The 22816-nt window shown below is 53.4% G+C and overlaps 1 protein-coding gene across 1 annotated transcript; it reads right to left on the reverse strand.

Moving 5' to 3' along the window:
• Nucleotides 1–1181: 1181 nt before the first annotated feature.
• On the reverse strand, nucleotides 1182–22526 carry DHRS11 (dehydrogenase/reductase 11). The gene is made up of 7 exons (XM_048324809.1): nucleotides 22378–22526; nucleotides 12294–12503; nucleotides 6757–6851; nucleotides 6154–6283; nucleotides 5492–5584; nucleotides 4828–4893; nucleotides 1182–3812 (listed from the first exon to the last, which is right to left on the reverse strand). The coding sequence occupies exons 1-7, from the start codon at nucleotides 22507–22509 to the stop codon at nucleotides 3771–3773; spliced, it is 768 nt and encodes a 255-aa protein (XP_048180766.1). The 5' UTR covers nucleotides 22510–22526; the 3' UTR covers nucleotides 1182–3770.
• Nucleotides 22527–22816: the final 290 nt, after the last annotated feature.

A 22816-nucleotide genomic window follows, 5' to 3' on the forward strand; every position in this document is an offset into this window, starting at 1 on the left:
GCGGCAGCGCCCCCTGGCGGCGGGCGGGGATCCCGGGAACGGGAGCGAAGCATCCCAAAGGCACCGGGAACGGGGAACCGCAGTGACCCCGGACAGGGCACCGGGAACGGGGAACGGGGAACCCCAGTGACCCCGGACAGGGCACCGGGAACGGGGAACCGCAGTGACCCCGGACAGACCCCCGGGAACGGGGAACCCCAGTGACCCCGGACAGGGCACCGGGAACGGGGAACACCAGTGACCCCCGACAGATCCCCGGGAACGGGGAACACCAGTGACTCCGGACAGGGCACCGGGAACCGCAGTGACCCCGGACAGACCCCCGGGAACAGGGAACCCCAGTGACCCCGGACAGGACACCGGGAACCGTCGGGAACGGGAGCGGAGCATCCCAGAAACCCCGCAGAGCCCCGAGGGAAGAGCAGGGAAGGTCCGGCTCCAGCAGGGTCACCCAGGGCAGGGCGGGTGGTGCCTGAACCAAGAGGTGTGAGCCCCGTCCTTCCGCACAGCTGGTAATTAACAGGGCCCTAATTAACCAGGAAACGGCTTTAACCGTTCCGTGAGGAGCTCTCCTAACGCTGGGAAAACAAGGAAAGGACTGGCGCTAGCCTAGCCCAGGTATTTTTAATATTAACAAAAAATGAGTGTTTGAACAGCAGTGACCCCCAGGAGAGGGGATTTCTCCGTGACACCGTTCCCAAGGGATCTTCAGTAAAATCCTGCTTTTCCTGCTGGTCACCAACTGTTCTCATGGTTCCTCTTCGCAAAAAAATGAGAGCTGAGTATCTATACGCATACAAAATCTGGCTGGCTTCGAGAGAAGCCCGAGAGCCTGAAAGAGTTCAATACCCAAGCCTGAGAGCCGATTCCTAATCCAGTCTGGGTTTTTCCACATTCCGGATCCCGGGCTCATCCCTGGCAGTTTTCCAAACCCTTTTCCCCACCCTCCCACCTGGGGTGTGGCTTCATTTGAACCGGGCCACGTGAGCCCAACCTGCACCGGTTATTCCCAAAGACAACTGGATGCTGTCCAGCTCTGGAAAGGAATTCTGTTTTTCCTCATAAAGACCCCAAACTGAAGGATTCTGTTTGGAACCTTCCCCAAACAGAGGTCTGGCTGTGAACAGCAAAAAGGCTGTTGAGTTCTAACACAGAAATAACAAAACACACCAGAAACGAACCACAGTGTGCCTCTCTTTTTATTCTTTATTTTACAGTTCACAATTAGAAACCTACTGGTAAGTTACACAGTTCACTGATCCTCGCGTTTGAGGGGTTTCACTGCCTCGGAGTCGTGTCCCATCTCATCCCAGGAAGGTGGCAGGAGGTGCCACCAAGGCCACCCGTGGCCACAGAACCCGCAAGGAGCCCTCCACGGCCACCCTTCGTGGGGGAGGTTAATGGGCAGCAGGGATGATCCCCTAAAACCACACTTCAAATGGAAAAATACACTGCACCTCATCTCAAGGTTACTTTAGAGACTTAAAAATGTTCTTGGGGGAGGGGGGGGAAACCCAACTTCCAGGGCTGCAGGGCAGCCAGGTTGTATTTGCAGGGAGCAACCACCCGGACAAACCCTTTGTCAAGGTTCTGCACTTTAAGCAATTCTCTCCAAATCCTCCTTTTACACAGCAGGGAGATGTAAAGCCCCTCCTCAGCCACACATTTCAACATCTGCTGAACTTTGCACACAGTTGCTGCCACAATTCAGTGTTTCACCACTGCTGCCCACATCCCTGCTCAGTTATTTTCTGCTCAGAAGTTCCTAATTTCTAAAAGAATTTTTTTTTTTTGGCCTCTTCAGTAGTTCAACCACCTTCTTAAGATGGTACACGCTGCCCAGGGCACCTGCTGGGAATCCACACAAAGGCACCACCTTGGCATCCTGGAGCAGGGCAGTGCAAGACTTCCCAAGGGGCAGGAATTTCACTCACAACAAATTAAAAAGCCAAATCCAGGTGCACTTGTCAGTAGAAACTGGTGACAGATGAGGAATGGACAGAACACGCCATGAGCATGTGTTAATAAAGAGGAAAAAAAGGGGCAAATTGTCTTTTGTTTTTGCCATTATTAAGGAACATTTTGCCAGTTTTCTCCTTGTATCCTCCTACAGCTGCTCACCTTTGGCACAAGGAATTCTAGGTATCACAAGGTTTAACTCATAGTAATACTTCAATATCAACACTCAGCACTTACACAGCGCCTGTCGTGGTCAAAGTGCTTTACAAAAGCTTGTGAGTCCTCACAACACCCCTGTGAGGTAGGTGAGTGTTATTATCCCCATTTTCCAGCTGGGGAAACTGAGGCAGAGAGTAAAGTGACTTGCCCAAGGCTGTACAGGGAGCTGAAGTCGTGTCTTGGTGGCCCAACTCTGGTCTCCCTTGCGGAGGGGTAACACAGATGAACTCCCAGGGCTCTCCTGGTGTCAGCCAAACAATCCAACCCTGATTCCCCAGGCTCTCCGTCCTCTGCTCTGACCAACTGACCATCCCCAACCTTCTGAAACGCTGCCTGGAGTCCAGCAGGAGCTGGACAGGGTCTGCAATCTTAAGGCAACATGTCCAAGAGCTCCACAGAGAGCTGGACACACACAGACCTCCCTGCAAAGAGTCTCAAGACAACTCCAGCTCTGCTTTGGGGCCAATTCTCTTCTCCCTCAACCCAGAGCCAAACTGGGGCTGCACCAACACAAGATCTCAACCCAGACCTTTCACCTGCTGCTTTTCTTAGCCAAAATGCCCCTACAAATCTCTCCTCATTCTGGACACCTTCGGCACGGCCCGTTCCTCTCTCTCTCTCTCTCTCTCTCTCTCAGAGTTTGTGTCTCTACACAGAAATAAACTTCCACCACTTCCAGCTCCTCAGCACCAGCATTTCAACAGCACCAGAGCAATCCACGTTTCCAGAAAAGTGTCAATGCATGCAAATATCACATACAGAACATCGAGAGTGCTGGGAGATGATACCAAGGATAGAGGTGATCACAAGACAGCACACGTTTAGTTTTTATTAAAAATACCAAACAACTCACTCTTACTGTAACTATGCCACTTAGATTATCATCCTAACCTGCACAAGGACAGGTGCTTTTCCTCCAACTATTTACCTACCTAGAAAAAAAGAGAAATATCAAGCACACACATTTATACTTCCTCAAACTTGGCAGTCATGATTCATGTGAGGGGGAAAGGAGGAGTGGGGGAGGTTGTACACTGGGGTTAGGGCAGTGGAATATAAAAGAAATAGAAAATATCACATGCATCATCACCATCAGTAATCAACCTGATGAAAATAAACCCCAAATATTAGATGGATTCATGTATGACATCCACTGAAAATCTCAAACCCTAAGCACACTGAAGCTGGCAAACATCTTGTGCCACTTCACCTAGGTCCACACACAGCATCAGCAACTAAGATCAAACAAACCTTGAAAAGAAAGCAAAAGGAAGAATAAACCAGCCTGGAGACAAACAATCTTCTACAAACCACTTCCCTGCATTATTTTCAAATACATTTTTACTCTTAAGCAGTTTCAGAAAGGAGTGGGGGAGAAAGAGACCCACTACGAGTTTGTGGTTTTTCTTTCTTCAAACTGGCTCAGCACCAGCACCAGCTCAGAGAGAGGGAGAGAAAAATAATTCTTCAAACACGATCCTTGGTACTTGATTAAAACGTTGCCAGCCAGCCGAGGGAACCCTGGGCTGCCAGAGGGTTCCAAGTGGAGTGGACACGGTGCTGCTCATGGTCCTCCTCATCCTCCTCCCCTGCTACGAGATCTGCTCCGTGGGCCTCATCTGTATATCCCCGATCTGCAAGAGACCAACATGAATGGAATTGTGCACTGGAACTCTGCCCTGGGCACTTCTCTGCTGCCCCAGCCTGTGAGCAGGAACCAGCCTGATTAACTGAGATGTGAGGAAAGCAGGGGTGAATGGACCTGCTCTGCCTTTAGCAGGGGGCAAAAGCTCAAATATGCACAGAAAAGGTGCAGGATCTTTTCTTTTTAAGCCAAGCAAAGCCAGTTATCCCCAGGGATGCAGTGTCAGGGAGCACGTCTTGCTCCAGGGAGCAGAGTTCACACGAGACGCTGGAACCCCTCACGATCAAAGTCTGCTTTCACAACAGGAACTCTGCTGCTGCACGTGCTGAACACCAGCTCTGCTCCTGCTGCTGCTGCCTCCAGCCCAAAGCTGGCCAAATAATTTCTTGTCTCTCAGGAGGGGAGTCCCTCTGGCAGCACAAGCATCCCACACTGAGGGGAGAAGGTCCAACACGTCAGCTGGCAACTGGCAGGACCCAAGACTCTCAGCAAACCTCAGATGGCACCATCCAAAGGGCAGAGCGTGCCCCCTACCCCTCACATTCCCCCTGCCTTGCACAGTCCTTTTCTAGGATCATGGAATCACAGAATATCCTGACCTGGGAGGGACTCTCAGGGATCATCTAGTCCAAGCCCTGACCCTGCACAGACACCCCAACAATCCCACCCTGGGAGCGTTGTCCAGATGCTCCTGGAGCTCTGGCAGCCTTGGGAATGTGCCCATTCCCTGGGTAGCCTGGGCAGTGCCCAGCACCCTCTGGGGGAAGAATGAGAGTCAGCTCAGCCTTTGCTGGATCCACAGGGATGTGAAGAGCCTGAGAGTGCTATCCCAGAGCCCCTGCAGTGCCATCTCAGAGCAATCCCAGAGCTGCCACCCGGGAAGTGTAAACAAACGTGATCCCTGCTAATCCCCAGCACAGGCTCCCTAAGCTCCCAGCTGATCCAGCGGCGGATCAGCCAGGCCAGGGCAGCCTTCAGCCCCTCCAGCCTCAGCCCCAGCCTACCTGTACGTGAGGAGGGGCACTGAGGACATAGATGACAGCATTGGCCATGTCTTCAGCCTTGAGACACTGCAACGACAGCAAAGGGGCTCTCGGTCAAAGGGCACCACAGAACATTCCCGAGATCCCTCCTCTCCTGCCCATCCATAATGAGGTCAGACAGTGTCACTGGGGCATGTCCAGAAGGCACAAGCAAGCAGGAAATACCAAATCAATTAAAAATTTAACAAAGGATGTGTCTGGTGCTGATAATTCTTCGACTGCTGTGAGTAACCTCACTGCTGGCACAGTAATTCTGCCAGGTCAGGCACTGCCATCCTTATCAGGAATTCCCACAGGAAACCCCGTGCCACCTGCAAGACAACACTTCTCCTTGTGCTGGCACCTCTGTTTGTCACACCTTCTGGGCAATGAAGAAGTCACAGCTGGCAAAATGGCAGAGCTGACTGATACTTATTTACAGAAGCATCAAAATAGAAGGAAAAATATAAGGAGCTGGAAACTGAATCCAAATGAAAATCTACACAGTGTGCAAATAAATACCAGAGCAAAATTGGAGGTTTGAGGGCTGAGATTGGAGAGCACTGGGCTGGAACCATTAGCCAGGACAAAGACTGTTCAATTATAATCAGAGCCACTTCCCTGTTTCCATTCCTCCAAGTCCTACCCGAATGCTTTCATAGGTTGCAGCAGCTCTCTCGGGGTCGTTATCATGAAGTTTAAAAGCAAATCCTGTTTCCACCAGTCCTGGAGATATGCACTGGAAAAAAGCAGAGCACATCCTAATAGGATTCGTAATTCCCCTTTAGTAAAAGAATAAAAAAAAAAAAAGGAGAGAAAACTTTTTAGAAAAAGCAAAAAAAAAAACCAAACAGAAAAACATTCATTTTTCTGTTATTCTCCTTTCCCACTCATTTTTTAAGGGAATAGTTGAAGTGAGCAGGCTTTGCCTTAATGATTGTTGTGGCAGATATCTCTGGTGGGTACTTGCCTGTTCACACCCCAGAGGCACAGAGAAGCAAAGAAAAACACGGAAAAGCTCTGTCTGAGAGCAGAGAGCCCAGCTGAGTGCCTCCCTCTGTTGATGTGACCCCCCCAACAAGCACCTGCCCACTTTGTGCACCCAAAAAATCCCTTCCCAGACACGGCCCTGTGCCCCAACCTGCCTGGCAAAGACAGCCACAGCTTCCCACAGGATTTCTAGGCCATTCCCAGTGTGCTGAGCACTATTTTTGCATCCCCTCGGCTCTTTCCCAAAGGGAAAAGCTCTGACCCATGAAACCTGCCTCCCACCAGGGCAGAGGGAAGCAGGGGGCCCTCAGCACTCACTGTGGCTCGGATGTGGGTCTTGGCCTCCCGCAGCTCCTGCCGCAGCCCCTCGGTCAGCGCTGTCACCGCGTACTTGGTGGCACTGTAAAAATGCACCACGGACTGGGGCACCACGCTGTGGCCATTCATGCTGGGGGGAGAGCACAGGGGACAGGGCTGGAGGGACCAGCAGGACACCCAGAGCATCACAATAAACCCACAGAGAAGCTGACACGGGGCCTGCAGCAGGGAACACACCACAAGCTCCTCTCAACATGACTCAAACTTCCTGACCAGCTCCAGAAATCAATCTCAGCCCTGCCCCATCATGAGTGATTGATATTATCCTTTTCTCCCTGCTTTGGTATTATCCTTTTCTCCCTGCTTTGGTCTTCCTTGCTTTAGACCAGCAAAGATCAAGTTTGAAGTATCAACCACCACAATCCTTGGAAAACCCCATCAGCAGCACAGCAAGCCTGAAACTCCAGTGCTTAAATCCTTCCTGTAAGGCAGGGAGGAGGAGGAGGCCCCCATGGCTGACCCCACAAAGTGCTTAAATCCCCTCTGTGCTGCAGGGAAGAGCAGGAGGCCCCCAAGGCTGATCCCACAGCCCCCTCTGTTCACCTGTTAATGTTAATTATGTGCCCATCGTCGATGTTTCTCTCCTTCATGGACTGGTAGGCCTCCCGGGTGCAGATGCTCACAGCCATCACATTGACCTGAGGGGGGAGAAAAGAAGGAGAAATTAAGCCCAGCAGCCCTGCCTGGCACCCCTTGATTTGCCCCTCGTGTGCCCAAAGCCTGGGATATCAGTTCCAGTCCCTGTCCCCTGGCAATTCCCAGGAACACCCAGAGAAGGAATTGCTCATACACCCCACACCTGAGCTGGGGGCTGCAGTCACAGGGGCAGGGGGGGCACAGACACCCAGAGTGAGCAGAAATGAATGGACTTGATTGTTTTAGGGGCAAGTGTGAGGGTAAATCCCAAATTAAGGGAGAGCAAACCTCCTCCCCGCAGGCAGGAGACAGAGCCTGCGGTTCTACCGAGCACTGAGCACTCCGGGCTTTGGGCAGCTGGCAGGGCACTAACAGCAGGTAATTAGGTCAGCTCGTTAACGAGGAAATCCCCAGATCCTCCCTGTCAGAGCGCCAGCAGCTCAGAGGAGGCACCGTGGCCACCAAAGAGCTCCCAGGATACACGAACCAAAGATCACTTTGTGCCACAGGGAACACCAGAGTGGGCAACTCACCCTGGGGGTGTGCAAGCCACCGATCTGTCACTGCCTGCTGACATTTTCCTCAGCCCTAACTGGCAATTTGCCCCGTCCTTTAGGATCCAGAGCTTTCCGAGCTCTTGCTCTTTGGACCAGCACTTCCCATCGTGTCCTGGCTTGGTTAAACTCAATCCTGTCACCTCCACAACCATTAATGCTGTGGAGCCATTAATGCACAGCTGCCTCCAGGGTTCCCTGATCATAAAACACAGAGTCAAAGCTCCCGGTGTAGATAAAGATAAGGACATTCTCCCAGCTGGAATACAAAGGGCCCAGAGGTACGTGCAGGACTGATGAGCACGAATCTCAGCAGCAGTGCTAATTGCTCAGGTGGCTGAGATTTGGAAAGGGATTTGCTGAAGGCCGCCAGAAAGGCTGTGACCATCCCCTGGCAGGTCCTGTCTAACATTGTGTCACTTTGCCAGCTAAATGAGCAGGACAGGAGGGTCTGAACACGCTGTAGTGAGTGAAATCTCCAGGAAGAACTGATTTTCAGATGAATCAGAAGGAATAGTGCCACTATAAATGGGTGGAGCAGCAGGAACGAGGCCATGTGGGCAGTGAGGGATGGAGACGGGAGAGGGCTGGGTATCATCGCTGGGAAAATCACGAACAAGAACAGGGCAGAATAACCTGGACTTGCTGGCACGGAAGGACAGGCAGGAGAGGGCCACTGGTTTGGAGAAAGGGCTGGAGCTGAGAGATGCAATTCCTGAGCAGCACAAAGAGGAGCGGGGTCAGCTCAAGGATCTTCTGTCACTGCTTTTGTCTCGGTCGTTATTCCCTGTTCACTGCCAGAGGCCATCCGTGAGGGGTTTGTCCCGGCCAGAGATAAACAGGGCGTTTGTCTGATCCTGGGAGTACCCAGGCAACACAAGTGGAGTCACCACCCCCATCCAAGTGCACTTTGGCCAAGCACAGAGTCGCTGCTGGGCACCTCGGCCATCACACCTGGAACTGCAGGGATAAATCTTTAACCTGGGAATTCACCTGGGCTGTGCAAGGAGGAAAATGAGCAGAGAGGGCAGCAGAAGGGCCCCTCAGCACTGGAGTGAAGCCCAGAGCAGGCAGGGCATGTGCAGGCTTTGGGATTCCACAGCAGGGTGGTCAGGGGACGCAGGAGTCACCAGTCCTTTGGGATCTGGATCTGGGCAACTGCTGGTGGAGAAACCCTTCATGACAAACAACATCCCTGCCCCAGGATGCCCCAGCCCAGCAGGCAGCTCAGTTTTGGAGCAGTCACTCCCAACTCCCTCTCCAAAGGCCACTAGAGGGTAACATCATCCCAAAGCCTGTGACTCAGGGAGCAGCCATTCCTCGCGTGGGCAGAGTTACAACATTTTGACAGCTCCTGGCAAAGCAAGATCCCAATCAACAGCCACTGTGGGAAAGTCCAGAGCCCTGTGATAAAACCCCACGGTAGAACAAAACAACTGGCTGGAAGGCAGCTGAGCTGGGATGGCCTTTTCCCACCAGCACAGGCTGGATTTTGGGGTGAAATCCCATTTCAAAACGTGGAACAGGCACTGAGGAACCTAAAAACACGCCTGGAAAACGAGCAAGTCTGTATCACCCCGAGCATGCATATCCATGTAAGACATTTTTCTGCCTGGTTCCTGTTTTAAGGAGAAAAGGTTCAAAGGTCCCTTGGCAAGGATGGCCACCAGACCTGGGGCCTGCTCACTGCCCAGGCAGCAGCTCCGTGACAGAAACCACATTTCCCAGCAATTAACGACTTCCAATTGCCACATTAGAGAACATAAAAGACCCTGTTCCTAGAAGTGCTCAGCATTTCACTTCCCAGAATCAGCCTTTTCCAAGGCATCCAAACGAGTACCTCAGCTCCAAAGCACACATGGAAACACAGCTTACAGCAAACACATCCCTGCACAGATGGTTTAGAAAAGCAAGAAGAACAGAGCCTGGCTTGTCAACAAGTAATGCCAAGAATCAAACCCATTCCGTGTCTAGAGGAGCGAGAGGATGTGTGCTGCAGCCCTCTGTGCCCTGAGCAGGGAAAATGGGAAGTTCAGCTTCAATTCCTGGCTGGAAAGGTCAGTGGGTAAAACGTGAAGGAGCTGCTGCAGCCCCGGTGCCTGGCTCAGTGTGTGCACAGCACCCAGCCCCAGCCCCTCCTGCACATCAGGACTTTGCTCCAGCCTCACAAATCAGCGAGAAGATGGGGGAAGCTGTGAACCAGGGGAGGATGGGCTCAGAACCTGCCTGAGGTGACACCTTCCCTCCTGCACCCACAGCAGATCTGCTGGCTGGAGAGGCAGGGCTCCGTGCTGCTGTGAAGCAACACATCTGCGATTCCAAACATCTCCCTGCAGCCTGGGGAGAAGCAGCTCCCACCTCGGGAATAAATACCAGACAACAAAGAACGGGAACATTAGGAAAGGAGGGGAATAAGTAAATGATAACATGGTTCTGACTGTTAGATATAAAGCAAGAAGGAGGATACTGAGAGGGGAATCTGGAAGGAGACAGAGCCTCAAAGCTCATAAAAAATGCATGCAAGCAAAAATCAATTTACTAAAAAGAAAAAAAATGCCTTTAATTTAAGGCCCTAATGCCTCCTAAATCGATGGATCGATGGCTGTTTGGAAACTTTTCCCATCCTGCAGCCCAGAGGTGCCCTGGAACTCTCCAACAGCATCTCCCACCACGCTGCTCTCCAGGGAAACTTGGGAAGAAGCCTCCCTGCTCCCACACAGCTCTGCAAAGCCCAGTGGCCTGTGAAAGGCGCTGGCAGCCCTCCCTGTCCTGCCCCTGCGAGGGGAACGGGCCTGGCTGGCCCTGCAGAGCCCCCCCAGGCCCTGCCCCGGAGCCTGCACGGCCTGGAGACACAGACACTTCCAGGAGACATTTCCATGCAGCCACAAAGCAGGGGCACAGAACAAAAGGGAAAACTCCACTGAGCTGTTTCTACCCCTCAGCAGCAGCATGAAAAGCAAAGCCCAGGCTTGTCGGGCTGCCCAGGCCAGGGTGGGTGAAGCATTTGGCTCTGGAGCATCCCAGGGCTTTGCCTTTCCATTGGAGGTGGGAGGGTTGTTCAATTAACACAGAAATCAGGAGCCAAGCCAGCAGCTGCTGGGAGGATGGTGAGAGGAAAATATCTGCCAGCACAGGGAGAGAGCTTGGGTGTCTCAGGCTGCTCCCAGTGCTACAACAGCATTTTTGCCAAGCAGTAGGAGCAGAGAGAGCCGTACGGATCATCCCTGGAAATAAAACATTCCCCCAGCCCCGTTTCATAACACTGCCCTTGTGGGGTCACCACCCTGCCTCTCCTCCCACCCCAAAGCAGCACCCACAAGCAGGGGGACCCCCCAGGCTCCCAAACTTTGAGCCACTGTAATCACCAACACCAGCGTGTCTCATACAGGAAAATCCCCATTCCAAAATCCTCCTCCCTAAAAGTGGTGGGAGATGAGATTAAAGGGAGCACTTCCAGCTGAGCAGCCAGGGAAGGGAATACGGAATGGGGAAGGGCTTTCAGCTGGGAAGAACCACAAGTCCCCTCAGCCTGCCCACCTGACAAAGAACAGAGACAAAGGAGCACAAGGGACACGCAGCATCCCCGAGGGATCCACACATCACACGGTCCCAGGGACCAGGACAAGGAGTTTCCAAGGCCCAGGTGACCCCCAGGGCCGGGCTCGCAGCGAGTCAGGGCTGGGCAGTGCCCTGCTGGACACCAGCTCAGCCTCAGCTACACTTCACTTCATTTTCTTTAAAGCCTCCATGGCAACGGGGGCCGGGGAGATGCGGCTGTGCAGTGACCCAGGCTGGGCAGCTCACAAAGCCTGGCTGGGCAGACAAAGCTGAGCTGAGCTTGCTTTGGCTGCAGTCACAGCAGCCAGCAGTCAGGCCAAAATCCTAACAAGAACTTAATTAGCCAGGATATGGCAGCTCTTGCCCTGGCAGCAGGAGTCTGAAGCCTCAATGTGCTTCTCTGTTTTGCTTTACACAGCCCCCGAGACCACTCTGGAGGAACAGCCAGGGGAGCTGACACGTCCCAGCTGACTCCACTGTTGGACACAGTGGCCCTGAGCCTACAGCTTCAAACAGCTTTTCAGACATGTCCTTCCCTTCACTGGGACAAGCTCTCAGAGCTGCTGGAAGTGCCACAAGGATTACTCACAGCCATGAGTCCCACTCCTGCTCCTGTGAGGAAAATACTTCTGTGTACAAGAGAAAGTGGCACAGGAGGGGAGATCACTTCGTGAAAGGCTCTTGGTTCAGCACCTCACTGGCCAGAGCTGCAGGAGGGGACACTGCAAGGACACCCAAACCATGCTGAGGTCCCACAGCTGTGGCTGCCACTGCTAGGTGCAGAAAAGGGGCCTCACATAATGACAAAAAATGGTGAAGTCACAGAGAGATGCCCAGCAGCACCTCAGGACAGGAGGACCCAGGGAGAAGTTGTAAATGGGATGGGCCATGTGCACAACTCCCATTTCAGCACACAAAATGCTCTCGTTCACATCCAGCCCTAACCAGATTATGGGCAGAAAATTAAGCTATGACAAAAGACAAAAAGCATTACAGCTTTTTAAGCCAAAAAGAATCTGCCCATTTTTACAACCCACTGCCACAACTAACAGGATTAGCTGCAGAAGCCAGCGCTTGGCATTCGATTTCCTGCTTTATTGAAGAAAAAAAAAAGTGAGGCTCTCCACCCTTCAGGGAGCTAAAGGAAAAGTGCTGCTGTGTTTCCATCCTCCAAGGTGAGGGCTCAGCAGGGCAAGGTGTTCTTCCACTCCCCAAGCAGCAAACCTGGTCAGAGCAGGCTGGGGAGCAGATCCTCAGCTCTGAAATGAGTAGATGGTGGCCAGAAGAAAGAGAAATGTGGCCCAGCTCCTGCTCCCTCGGGAGGATACTCACATCTATCATGGTCCTCCAGCCCTCCGTCTTCCCCGAGAGCAGGGGCTCGGGCCGGGCCAGCCCCGCGTTGTTGATGCAGACGTCCACCCCCTGGTGAAGGGTCTTGATGGCCGAGAACATGGAGAGGATCTCCTCCTCGTTGGACAGGTCACACTTGTACGGGATCAGCGTCCCCGGGTAGCCGGCACTCTGGCACTCTGCTGCCAGCTTCTAGGGGAGAGAGGGAGGAGGGAAACGGCCATCAGGAAGGGAAAAAACAGCCATCAGGAAGGGAAAAAACAGCCATCAGGATGGATGGAAACAGCCATCAGCCCCCTCTCCTTGTGGAGCAGCTTATCCAGCCATTTCCTGAAAAACACACCTCAGGGCTAACACACCCCGGGCTGAAAAGCAGGCACTGGGGAAGAATCACTGTGATGTTAATTAAGAAAAAGGAGATATCATATCCAGGAGAAGCGGAGAGCTCCAGCCCTTAAGTTATTGAACTTGAGGACACTCTCAGTGCTCATCCATCACCCCGGGCAGTACTGCTCAAGGTGAGCAGTGCTGGCAAAATACAAATAAATCCTGCCCTGGCACCAGGCTCTGAGTCTGCCACACTGGCAAAGGATGTGCCTGACAATTCCTCGTTAGCCAGGACCAAGAATTACTCCAAATATCCCAATCTTTTGTCAGGCTGGGTGACACAAAGCCAAGGAAAGGCCAGGAGCTGCTGCTGGCCGCCTGCGCTGCCGCCACCACACCGCATCCTCCCGAAGATGCCCTTTACCCCTGACACTAATGAGAAGCAGCATCTCCTCCCTGATGTGTCACAGCAGTGACAGTGACAGCTCCCAGCGCCAGGCAGGAGCCACATGATGTCTGGCTCCTGCGGGGAGATGGACTTTGGCTACAAACGTCCACCAAATCACTCGAACGCCGTGGCCCGCGGCGGTGTCACCAACAGTGACATTTCAGCGGGTGCAATAAAGCCCTGCTCCTGCCACGGGCAGCTTTCCCACTCCTCCCAGCTCCTCCCTGCATTCCAAGGACTGCAATTTCCAGCCTTTCATAAAAGGAGGAGCGAGGCCCAGTGCAGGAGTCTCCTGGACGTGATTGCACACGAAGGCGGCTGCGGAGCAGCTCCGAGCTCGGAGTTCCTGCCCTGCAGAGGGACAAATGCCAGCCCCTCCCCAGCCCTCCCTGCACCCCAAGCACGTTCATTTGAAGCACTCTGGGGCAAGTGGCTCTGTTTGGTAAATGATTTTTGTGTTTCCCAGCAGCTGAGCCCACAACAGAGCTGGACCAAGGCCCTGAGCAGGGAGTTGCAGCTTTGCTGCTTTACCTTTCCCAGCAACCCACAGCTTTCATGGACCACAAGCCAGAACCAGCCCAGGGCTGAGCTGTGGTGCAGGAGCTGCTCTCCTGTCTGGCTCCCAGCACAGGGAAGGCACTGCAGTAACACAAGAATGATTAGTATTGCTCTCACAGCACCAGGCGACACGGGGACGGACGTGCCGAGTTCAGCCGGAGATCGATCCACCCCAGCAGCATCAGGATCCCTGGAGAGCCCTGCTCAGGCTGAGCTGACAACATCTCTGCCTGAACAAAGGTGCCTCTGGGACTGAATCCTGCCTCTCTGTGCCCTCCTGGGGCTGCCTGCACTTTGCCATACAGGCAACCTTGTTGATGATGTGCTGATAGGAGGGGAAAAATATATTCCTTTTCACTATCGGAGCACAGGCTTGAAAAAACAGTCGAGGGGGGGAAAATCTGCAAGAGCAGCACTTAGAAAATTCACAGCAGTATGAAGGGCTGCTGGAAGGTTCTAAACTGCTCCAGGGATGGGGTCTCGTTCCTGCAAAGACACTGGAGGGAAAAAGGGGCAAAGGGACCACGAACTGGTGCGAGAGTGCGAACCAGGCAATGCCAAAGATGTTCAAAGATGAGAAACACAGGAACAAGGGGTTGGGAGGAATCTCCCAGAGCAGGACCCATGCCAGGAGAGCTGGCTGGAGGAAGAAGAGCTCATCAACATGGACAGGAAAGGACAGAAAAGCTCATGGACAGCCCAGAGGGACACAGGGCCATGTCTCACAGCTGTTTCTGTCCAGCTGCCACTTCCACCATTTGGAGAAACCTTTCCCTGCTCAGTCCAGCCTCTCAGTGGAAGCAGTCACAGATGAAGGAGCAGAGGAAACAAGGGGTGTGATTTGCTCTGGGATGACCCTGCTGGAGCAGGGAGGTTGTATCAGATGCCCCACTGTGGTCCCTCCAACCTGACCATTCTGGCTGTGGGCTCTGGACAGCAGTGCCTCCAGTGCTGGAGCTGCCCATCCTCTGTTCCCAGGCAGACACAGACAGAAAAGGGCTTTCTCCCTGGGAGAAAAGCTTCTCTGACACAAGTGACCAGGGAAACCAAATCTCTCTCAAAACCTTTCTCTCCCTGTCTGGTGTCTCGCTGCCTCCAACGAGCCTCAGCACAGATCCTTTCATCTCTCAGGCTGCACTTGTGCTAACAAATTCTCTTTGAAAACCAAGTGCTGAACACTGCTGACATCCAGGCAGGGCTGAACGTGCTTCAACCATCTACAGATAAAGAGTCATCACAAACTCTTCAAAGAAACATCAACTGCGGGCAAGTTTGCAAGAGACTTTTGAAAAGCAACTCTCTGAGCTACGGAGCTTGCAGAGTTTTTTTTCAGAGCATCCATTAAGTCACTCAAGTGATGCTCGTTCCACTTTGAGCATGCCACATGCACATGGAGGAAAGAAAAAGAGAAAAAAGCTGGTTTTCCAGATTTCATAAACAGTTTGAGAGTGACCAGGTAATGCAACAGCAATACAGACAAGGCCAGTGCAACTCCAGCAGCAGAGATGGAAATCTGAAATAAGAATGGTTTGGGTTGGAAGGACCTTAAAGATCATCCAGTTCCACACCCTGCCACGGGCAGGGACACCTCCCACTATCCCAGGTTGCTCCAAGCCCTGTCCAGCCTGGCCTGGGACACTTCCAGCACTTCTGTATACACACCGTTATCTCTGGATGCTTGGAAATGGACCGCCAGGTGCTACTCAGTCTGGAAGGATGCCTCACATTTATGGGATGGGTTTGCTGTGTTAAGAAACCACCAGTTCTCCCCAGAAGGGGTTAATGCTCTTTGTGTATATGGGGCACAGCGCCCTGCATTTACATTCAGTCCTGGTAAAATGGTTTTACAGAACTAATTGATAAAAAAATGTTAAGGGACTCTTAAGGGGAGGGGGAAAAAAAAGAAGGAGTCATGTAGGGTTTTATTTGGCAAACCATCCCATTAGCTTCAGACACATTTAGTTCAGAGAGACTAAAGCCAGAAGAAGCCATCAGGTAATTTTTAATCTAACCTGCCATTCGTCACAGGTACTTGTGTCCTACTGACTGAACTAGTGCTTAAACACAGAGCTGCACCAAGAAACCAGCTGGAAAAGCACCCAAGTCACCCCAATTACTTTTGCTATCTAAAGGAAATGAAGGAGAAAAATTCATCAGAGAAAACAGCACCACAGCTCTGAAAGAAAACTGAGGGCTTACAAACCCTTTCATTCCACTGATTGGCAAGTCTGAAGCTGCTTTTAATTAAGATTTAATAGCAGTACAACGGCATAATAGAGATGTACAGTGAATAAAGCACTAGAGTGAGGTTTATTTGTTTATTTCCACAGTGCCCTGTGACCATGAGCGAGATTCAGAGCTGTGGGTATCTTTTGGCCCACATGATCCAAGGGTAAATACTACTGCACATTTCTTCCCAGGCACTGGAGCCAGGCTCCTGCTAAGCTGGGTCTGGCTGAGCCATCACCTGGGAGCTGTCCTCCCAGACTGCTCCAGAGCCACGCTGCTCTTCTCCAAGCCCTCCCTGCTCCCTGCACTTTCCCAGCAGTTGAACATCCCAGGATATGTTTTTCTTAGCTCACTTAATTTTCAATTTCCAGTGTCACACACGAGCCGCAGCGCCCCGGAGGTCCCTGCTACCTCCAGGCACTCACACAGTCCCTCCTCACGTCAAGGCATTTTTAGTTTTTCCCTTCTTGCTCCAGGCTGGCGTGGGGGAGGAGGAGATGCTGCTGTCACCATGACAGCTCATTAGAGCAATATCTCTGCCTTACTCTGAGCTGTGCCTGTCGCTGCCCGTTCCACCAGCAGATTCCCAAGGCAACCCACAGACACCCAGATTGGAGGGCAGAGCTGAGCCCCAGCTTCTGCCTGACACCCCCAGCTCCTGGCACCTGCCTCCTGTGACATCTCCACCTGGAAAATTATTTTAATTAAGTCAAACCCCGCCTAATCTTGCAGCGGTGAAGGTCTGAGATGCTCTGAGAATTTAAGGTGCGATCAGAGGTCCATGGAAACCAGCACGGACCCACCCTGAGTAAAACAGATAACTGAGTACATCCCAGGTGAGCAGGTCTTGGGAGCGCTCCTGGGGACACCCAGGACCTGTTCCCAGAGCTGCCACGAGCCCTTCCCAGCCCCAGCACCCCGAGAGAGCCCCCGCAGCCGACAACGCACCGAGAGCTCCGAGCTGGGGGTCCCAGGCAGACCCGAGCCCCGACTGCATCCAGGGGCTGGGCCACTCCACGAGCACCAGAACAGCGGGTCCCCAGCACCACAGCTCGGGGTGGGCCTCTTCTCCTGCCAGCACCCCTCGGAGTGGCCGTGGCCTTTCTGCAGGGCTGGCAGAGCCCGGTGCTTTCCGCTGTGCCCGGCAGCGAGGGCAGCAGAGGCCCCACGGTCACTCCTCAGCTCCCGGCCTGTAATCCCCGAGGAATCCTCTCCGGGAGAGGCAGATTAATGCACGCCAGGAGGAGCCTGGGCTTTCGCCCACGGGCTCCCAGCGCTCTCCAGCTCTGAAATTCCGGTGGCAGGTGCCGGATTTTATTCCAGCCCAGGTTTACGAGCTGCAGAGAAGCGGACGGGGCTCCCGCGCGTCCCAGCCCGGCCGGCGGGAGCAGCGGGTGCCAGGAGCAGCCCTTGCCCGGGCACACACAGCTGCAGGTGCTGGGATCAAACATCTGCAGCCACGCCAGCCCCGCTCGGGGCCACGCCGGCCTAATCCCAGCCAAGCGGCTGAGCCGCACGGGCCTGGCGGGGACAGAAAGCCGGCACGTCACAGAGCCAGGGCGGCACAAAGCCACCTGGGGTGGCACAAACCCACCCTGTCAGCCAGGAAATCCCCATCAGCACTGCCCACGTGGGCACCGTGCAGGAGACAGGGATAAAACTCAACTTTAGCACAGCCACTGCTTTCTGCGGAGCTTAAGCTATTCATAAACCCCAGGAAAAACACCGTCGTATTTTCTCCACAGCACTGTGGCAGCTCCTTTCACACCTCCCTGCTCTGGGCACTCTCCTTAAACCCAAAATCAGCCAGAAAGTCCCCTCTGTGTCCAACGCTGGCTCTGCACAGCACTCCCACCTTCCCAGGATAGCTGCCAGGTTTTACACAGGGAAACTGAGGCACAGGACAGCCACCTGACCTTTGTTGGAGCACACACACCCCATTCCAGCTCCAAAACCCCAGGAAAGGCTCAGTTATTTATTTGTGGGGCTCTGAGCATGGCATGCCCTGGTATTGCTGCTCTATTGCAAAGCCCAAGGGAACGGAAGTGCAGCAGAGAAGGGGGGGCTGCCACAAAGAGACATTCTTAAAGCACATTTTGGGGCAGAAAGAGGAGGAATCCAACCTGGTTTAAACCTCCTGAGCTTCAAGGCTCAGGAAAATCATGGGAACAGCAAAGCATTTGTTCCCCCCACTCTGGACAGCAATTATGGGGTCTCTGCAGTTTATCAGGAAAGGATCTGCTCAGGGACAAGTGGCAATAAAAGCACTTCAGAGGCCTTAAGCTCCCACCATCCCCGAGGCAAAGCCTTGGCCAAACACAAAACAAGCCCTTCCAGAGGCCAAGGAGACTCTGAAGGTCATTCACTCCACAGGAGCCGTGCCTTGGGATTATCCTGCCTGAAGCTGCTCCTCCTGCCTGAAGAGTGGGGAAAGCCGTGGCTTTGGGAACAGCCCAGGAAACCCATCCCAGCTGCTGAGCAGAGGGTCAGACCCACCAGGGACACCACAGCTACACCCCACGGACAGACACCCCCAGGGGAGGCCAAAATGGAACCAAGTGACCTCTAAACCATCAATGATCTGCCTGCAGGTAATTAAATACCACACTCAGGTGCTATGAAACAATTACCTGTTAATTACCCTTCGTGGAGCACCCACGGGGTCCAGAGCCTCCCTTGCACCTTAGGGCTGGGCAGGGATCATGGGAGTGACCACAAATGGATGCTCAGATCCCACGAGGAAGACTCAGCTCCTTCCTCCTCCTCCCACACACCCACGCTGCTGCCAGGGAGGAGAGCACTGACCTCAGAGACTGGGCTGCTCCAACCTGCAATCAATTGCTCAGCTTATCAAAGGCTGTTTCCTGAGCGAGATCTAACCTTGACAAAGCAGGCCCTGGTTATAAATGTTACCTTTGATCAATACCTGTCACAAATGCATTGGAATTAATTGGTTAAACCTTGTCTCTTAAGCCATGTTTATTGCTTCCTGCACGGCTCTGCTCTCAGCACGCCAACAAAGACAGAAAAAAAATGGATTTCTTTTGGAACACAACATCCATGGTGTCCCTGGTCACACCAGAACAAGGCACCCACGGAATGAATGAGCTGCTGGAAGATTTCCAGTGACCTGGAGCAGGTGGGAGTGTCCCACCTGGAGCATCTCCCATCAGTGACAGCCCCAGCCATGCTGCAGATCCAGGGCTCTGGCACCCTGCATGGAGGGAGAGCCCCTGCCAGCACTTCTGCCATTCTCTGTAAATATAAAACAAATCCAATTTAATTATAAAAAGAGCGTAGTTTGCATCACTGCAAACCCCTTGGAAAGAGCTCCCTGTCTCCTGCCTTCCTGCACTCCAAGAGAAAAGCTGCAGAGTCCCTCAGTGCCTCTGAGCCAAAAAAACCCTCCCAATTCCTCCCCACCCTGGCGAAGAACCCTGCAAAACAAAACTCACATATCTCACTGAATAAAAGACCAGAGAGGGGCTTGCCAGACGGGAGGGGGAATATTTTGCCCCATGCATGTGCAAATTCTCCCCTTTTTTGTGCTGCTGCAAGAAGTCGGACACTAAATACAAATTCCTGGAAAACATGAGGAGCAGGGAAGCTGAAGAACACCAGAGTGGCTGAAAATCTCAGTGAGTCTCTGCACCCTGGAGACCCCAGGACCAGCAAGGGGGGCCCTGGGAGGGTGATCATCTCCTAAGGAGCATTTTCTCCCCAAAGCTTGGTCTTCCAAGCTGCTGAAAACGCTTGGCTGCTTCATTAAAGCTCCTGACTTGGAACGCGTGGCGGTGTCTGGAGAGCAGCAAACACTCACTGAGAACACGCCAGAAAGTCCTTGACAGCTGTTAGTACCTCCAGGCTCTGCATTTAAAACAAGCCTTCTACCTGAATTACCTCCTGGCATGCAAAAGGAAAATAAAGCCAGTTTAATTATATGTTATTCCTCGATGTCTGGCTGTTAAAGTCACTGTTTGATGACCCACACCAAAAGTCTCCGGTCACAGAGGCAGCACAAGTGGGGAGCACGGGGCTGTTTGGGAGCAGAGAGGGAAACGTGGCCAGTGGAGCCACTGGAAGGGAAAAAAAAAGATCCTTCTGCAGTTTTTGTGGGGTTTTTTTTGTGAGCCATTAACATTTTTATTTCAAAAGCCAAATAAAGACCACTGGCGTTGTGACACAGGTTTAATGCCAAACACGCAACTTTGCAAATCCTTCGTTATCTTGCCTCAAGCCCTTATCTGATTTTCCAAGAGATTAAGAAATCTTGACATAGCATTTATTGCCCGAGCTAAATCCCCACCAGACAACCTGCTCTTTCAGCCACCAGTTAGCTGGAGGTTACAAAACCACCTTACAGAGGGGTTCCAGCCATTTTACCTTAAAACTGGTGACTTTAATGAACTTCAACGAAATACAGTGGTTTTGTGCTACACAGTGAGCTCTGTATTCCAGGTTTTACACCCTGCCGTCTGCCCTCTTTCCATTTCAAGCTGCCTTGGAGCACCCTGGGATAGTGGAAGGTGTCCCTGCTCATGGGGGTTGGAATGGGATGGTTTATAAGGTCCCTTCCAACCCAAACCAGGCTGGGATTCCACGATTCTGTGAACTACATCTGTGATGCTCTGGCATCACCAAGCCCTCAACTCCTTCACATTCCTCTTCTCTCCTCCCTCCATCACTGTGTTCCAGCCCTGCTTCCCCAAATCAGAGCACCCCTCACACCAGCAGCAGTCAGATCCTCGGTGGCAGCTCAGGAGTTCCAAGCCTGAATACCTTCCTATTTTATTTATTTTTTTTTTTAAGGAAAAGCCTCAAGATGAACCTCCTGGAGGAAAGCTCCATCAACAGCTCTGCTCTGAAGCGTGGCAGGATCGGGTACAAAGCTCCCACAGCATCCCTGGCAGCCAGGAGGTGATGGAGCTGCTCCCACAGTGACCCTGGATCCCCCCACACTCCACCACCTTCCCTTCCCCCAGCGAGCAGCGCTGCTGGGATGTTCTTCCTCGTTAAGGAAACATGCTTGACAATAAATAAACCCAGAATAGCAGCGGAGCAAAACACAGTCCAGACACCCACCAAAACAAGTGACAGCGCTGCAGACACACTTGGGTCCCAGGGAGGCGGGAGGGAACGGGGACAAACATCAGCTGCTGTGGGAACACGTGTCTGAAACACCACAGGACGTTTGGGAGCTGCGAGCAGCCAGCACCACCCAGCACATCTGCACCCCAAGCAAAGCCGATAAATCATCAATACAGAAGCGATTGCTCCTGGTGCGCACTGAAATGGAAAGGCAAAGCTTCACAGGACTGCTCGTTGTTAATCCACGCTGTATTTCAGCCAGGAAAGGTTCGGAAAGGAGGGAAACTCACGTGAACACCAGAGGAAAAGACAAGTTTCATTGATTTCCTTCCCAAATGAAAAGATTCCAAAACAAAATCCATGATAAGGGCACTGGTGGAAACAGCAATATTGGGAATAACTTTTCGGAGAGGAATGGGAAGCAACAACATCCTTTAGAGCATCCTTTGCCAGGCACCCTGAGGCTCCAGCACATCAAACACCGGCAGCTGCACGTGGGAAAGCCTTTGGAGAGCTCAGCTTTCCCTGCAAACTGCCGCATCAAAACGCTGGGAAGCCCAAAATTAGAAGCAAGCCCCAAAGGACAGTTCACTAAGTCACGTTGGCGTTCTCTCCTCTCTGCAAGCGGCGCCTCTGCGACACGCAATGAAAAAGGGGAAAAGTTTGGGTTTTCCCAAGCACTTCTTTACTTAACCCCACTCAGCAATGCCACCAGTGCCGAGCCTTGGTCTCCGTGAATTTTGGACCATTTATTCTCAGTGCAGGCAGCTGTGCAGAGCCCTTATCACCCTGGCTAAGGGAACCCAACCCTGGATATTGTACAGGTCTCCTTTAGCTCCAAACACCCAGGATGGCAATATTTAAGCTGACTAAAACTTATTTCCTCCCTCAGAGGAAACTTCTTAAATGGCAAATAAGCTTTGGCTCGTGCCACCGCGAGGCACAGCTGACCAACGCACCCAGCTACAAAAGGCATCCCGAGAAAACACTTCTTTTAAGCATCTTTATTCTCAAGCCAGCGCCGTGGGGTTTTTGACGGGGCTGTAGAGATGCTCCTCGCAGGACTGAAGCTCTATTTTAACACCAACTCCTAGAAACGCCCTGCCTCCCGAGCAGCCGCATCCCTGAGGGGCTGAAGGGGCCCCGGAGCGCCCGCAGCCCGATCCCGCTCCCGGCACCGGCCGGGCAGATGCTATTTTTAACCTCGATAAGAAGCGGCTCAAAAAACCCCCAAAACTGAATGCGCTCCTCGCTCGGGCACCTTCCACCCGCCGCGGGGCCAGGAGAGGCCGGGCCGGGCCGGCTGCGGCATCCCCCGCGCGGTGTCACCGCCCGGCCGCGCTCAGCCCGGGAGCGGCCCCGCTCCGCCGCGGCCTCGTGGGGAGGCGGCCCCCGCCCCGGTGCCGCCGCCGGTACCTCGATCTTGTCGACGCTGCGGGCGCATCCCACCACCTTCATGCCGTGCTGCACCAGCGCCCGCGCCACGGCCGCGCCGATGCCCACGGAGGCGCCGGTGACCAGCGCGACGCGGCCGGTCCAGCGCTCCATGGCCCCGGCCCGGCCCCGCCGCCGCCGCACAAAGCACCGCCCGCCGGCAGCCCCGCCCCGGGGACACGCCCCGGACACGCCCCTGGCCCCCCGGACACGCCCAATGCGGGACACGCCCGTCGGGGACACGCCCTCCGTGCGCTGACGGGAGCGGGGTTGGGGTTTTCCCTCGCCAGGGAACGGAGCGCAAAGGGCAGCTCGTGGTGCGCCAGAGCCTGAAAAGCGCTGGGATGGATGCGTGGAGCGGTGAGGCAGCAGCCAGACAAGGATTGGAGAGGGATGGAATGGGGGTGGAGAGAGTAGAGGA

The sequence above is a fragment of the Corvus hawaiiensis genome, chromosome 20, assembly GCF_020740725.1.
Source record: "Corvus hawaiiensis isolate bCorHaw1 chromosome 20, bCorHaw1.pri.cur, whole genome shotgun sequence".
In the NCBI taxonomy this organism is placed as follows: Eukaryota; Metazoa; Chordata; class Aves; order Passeriformes; family Corvidae; genus Corvus; species Corvus hawaiiensis.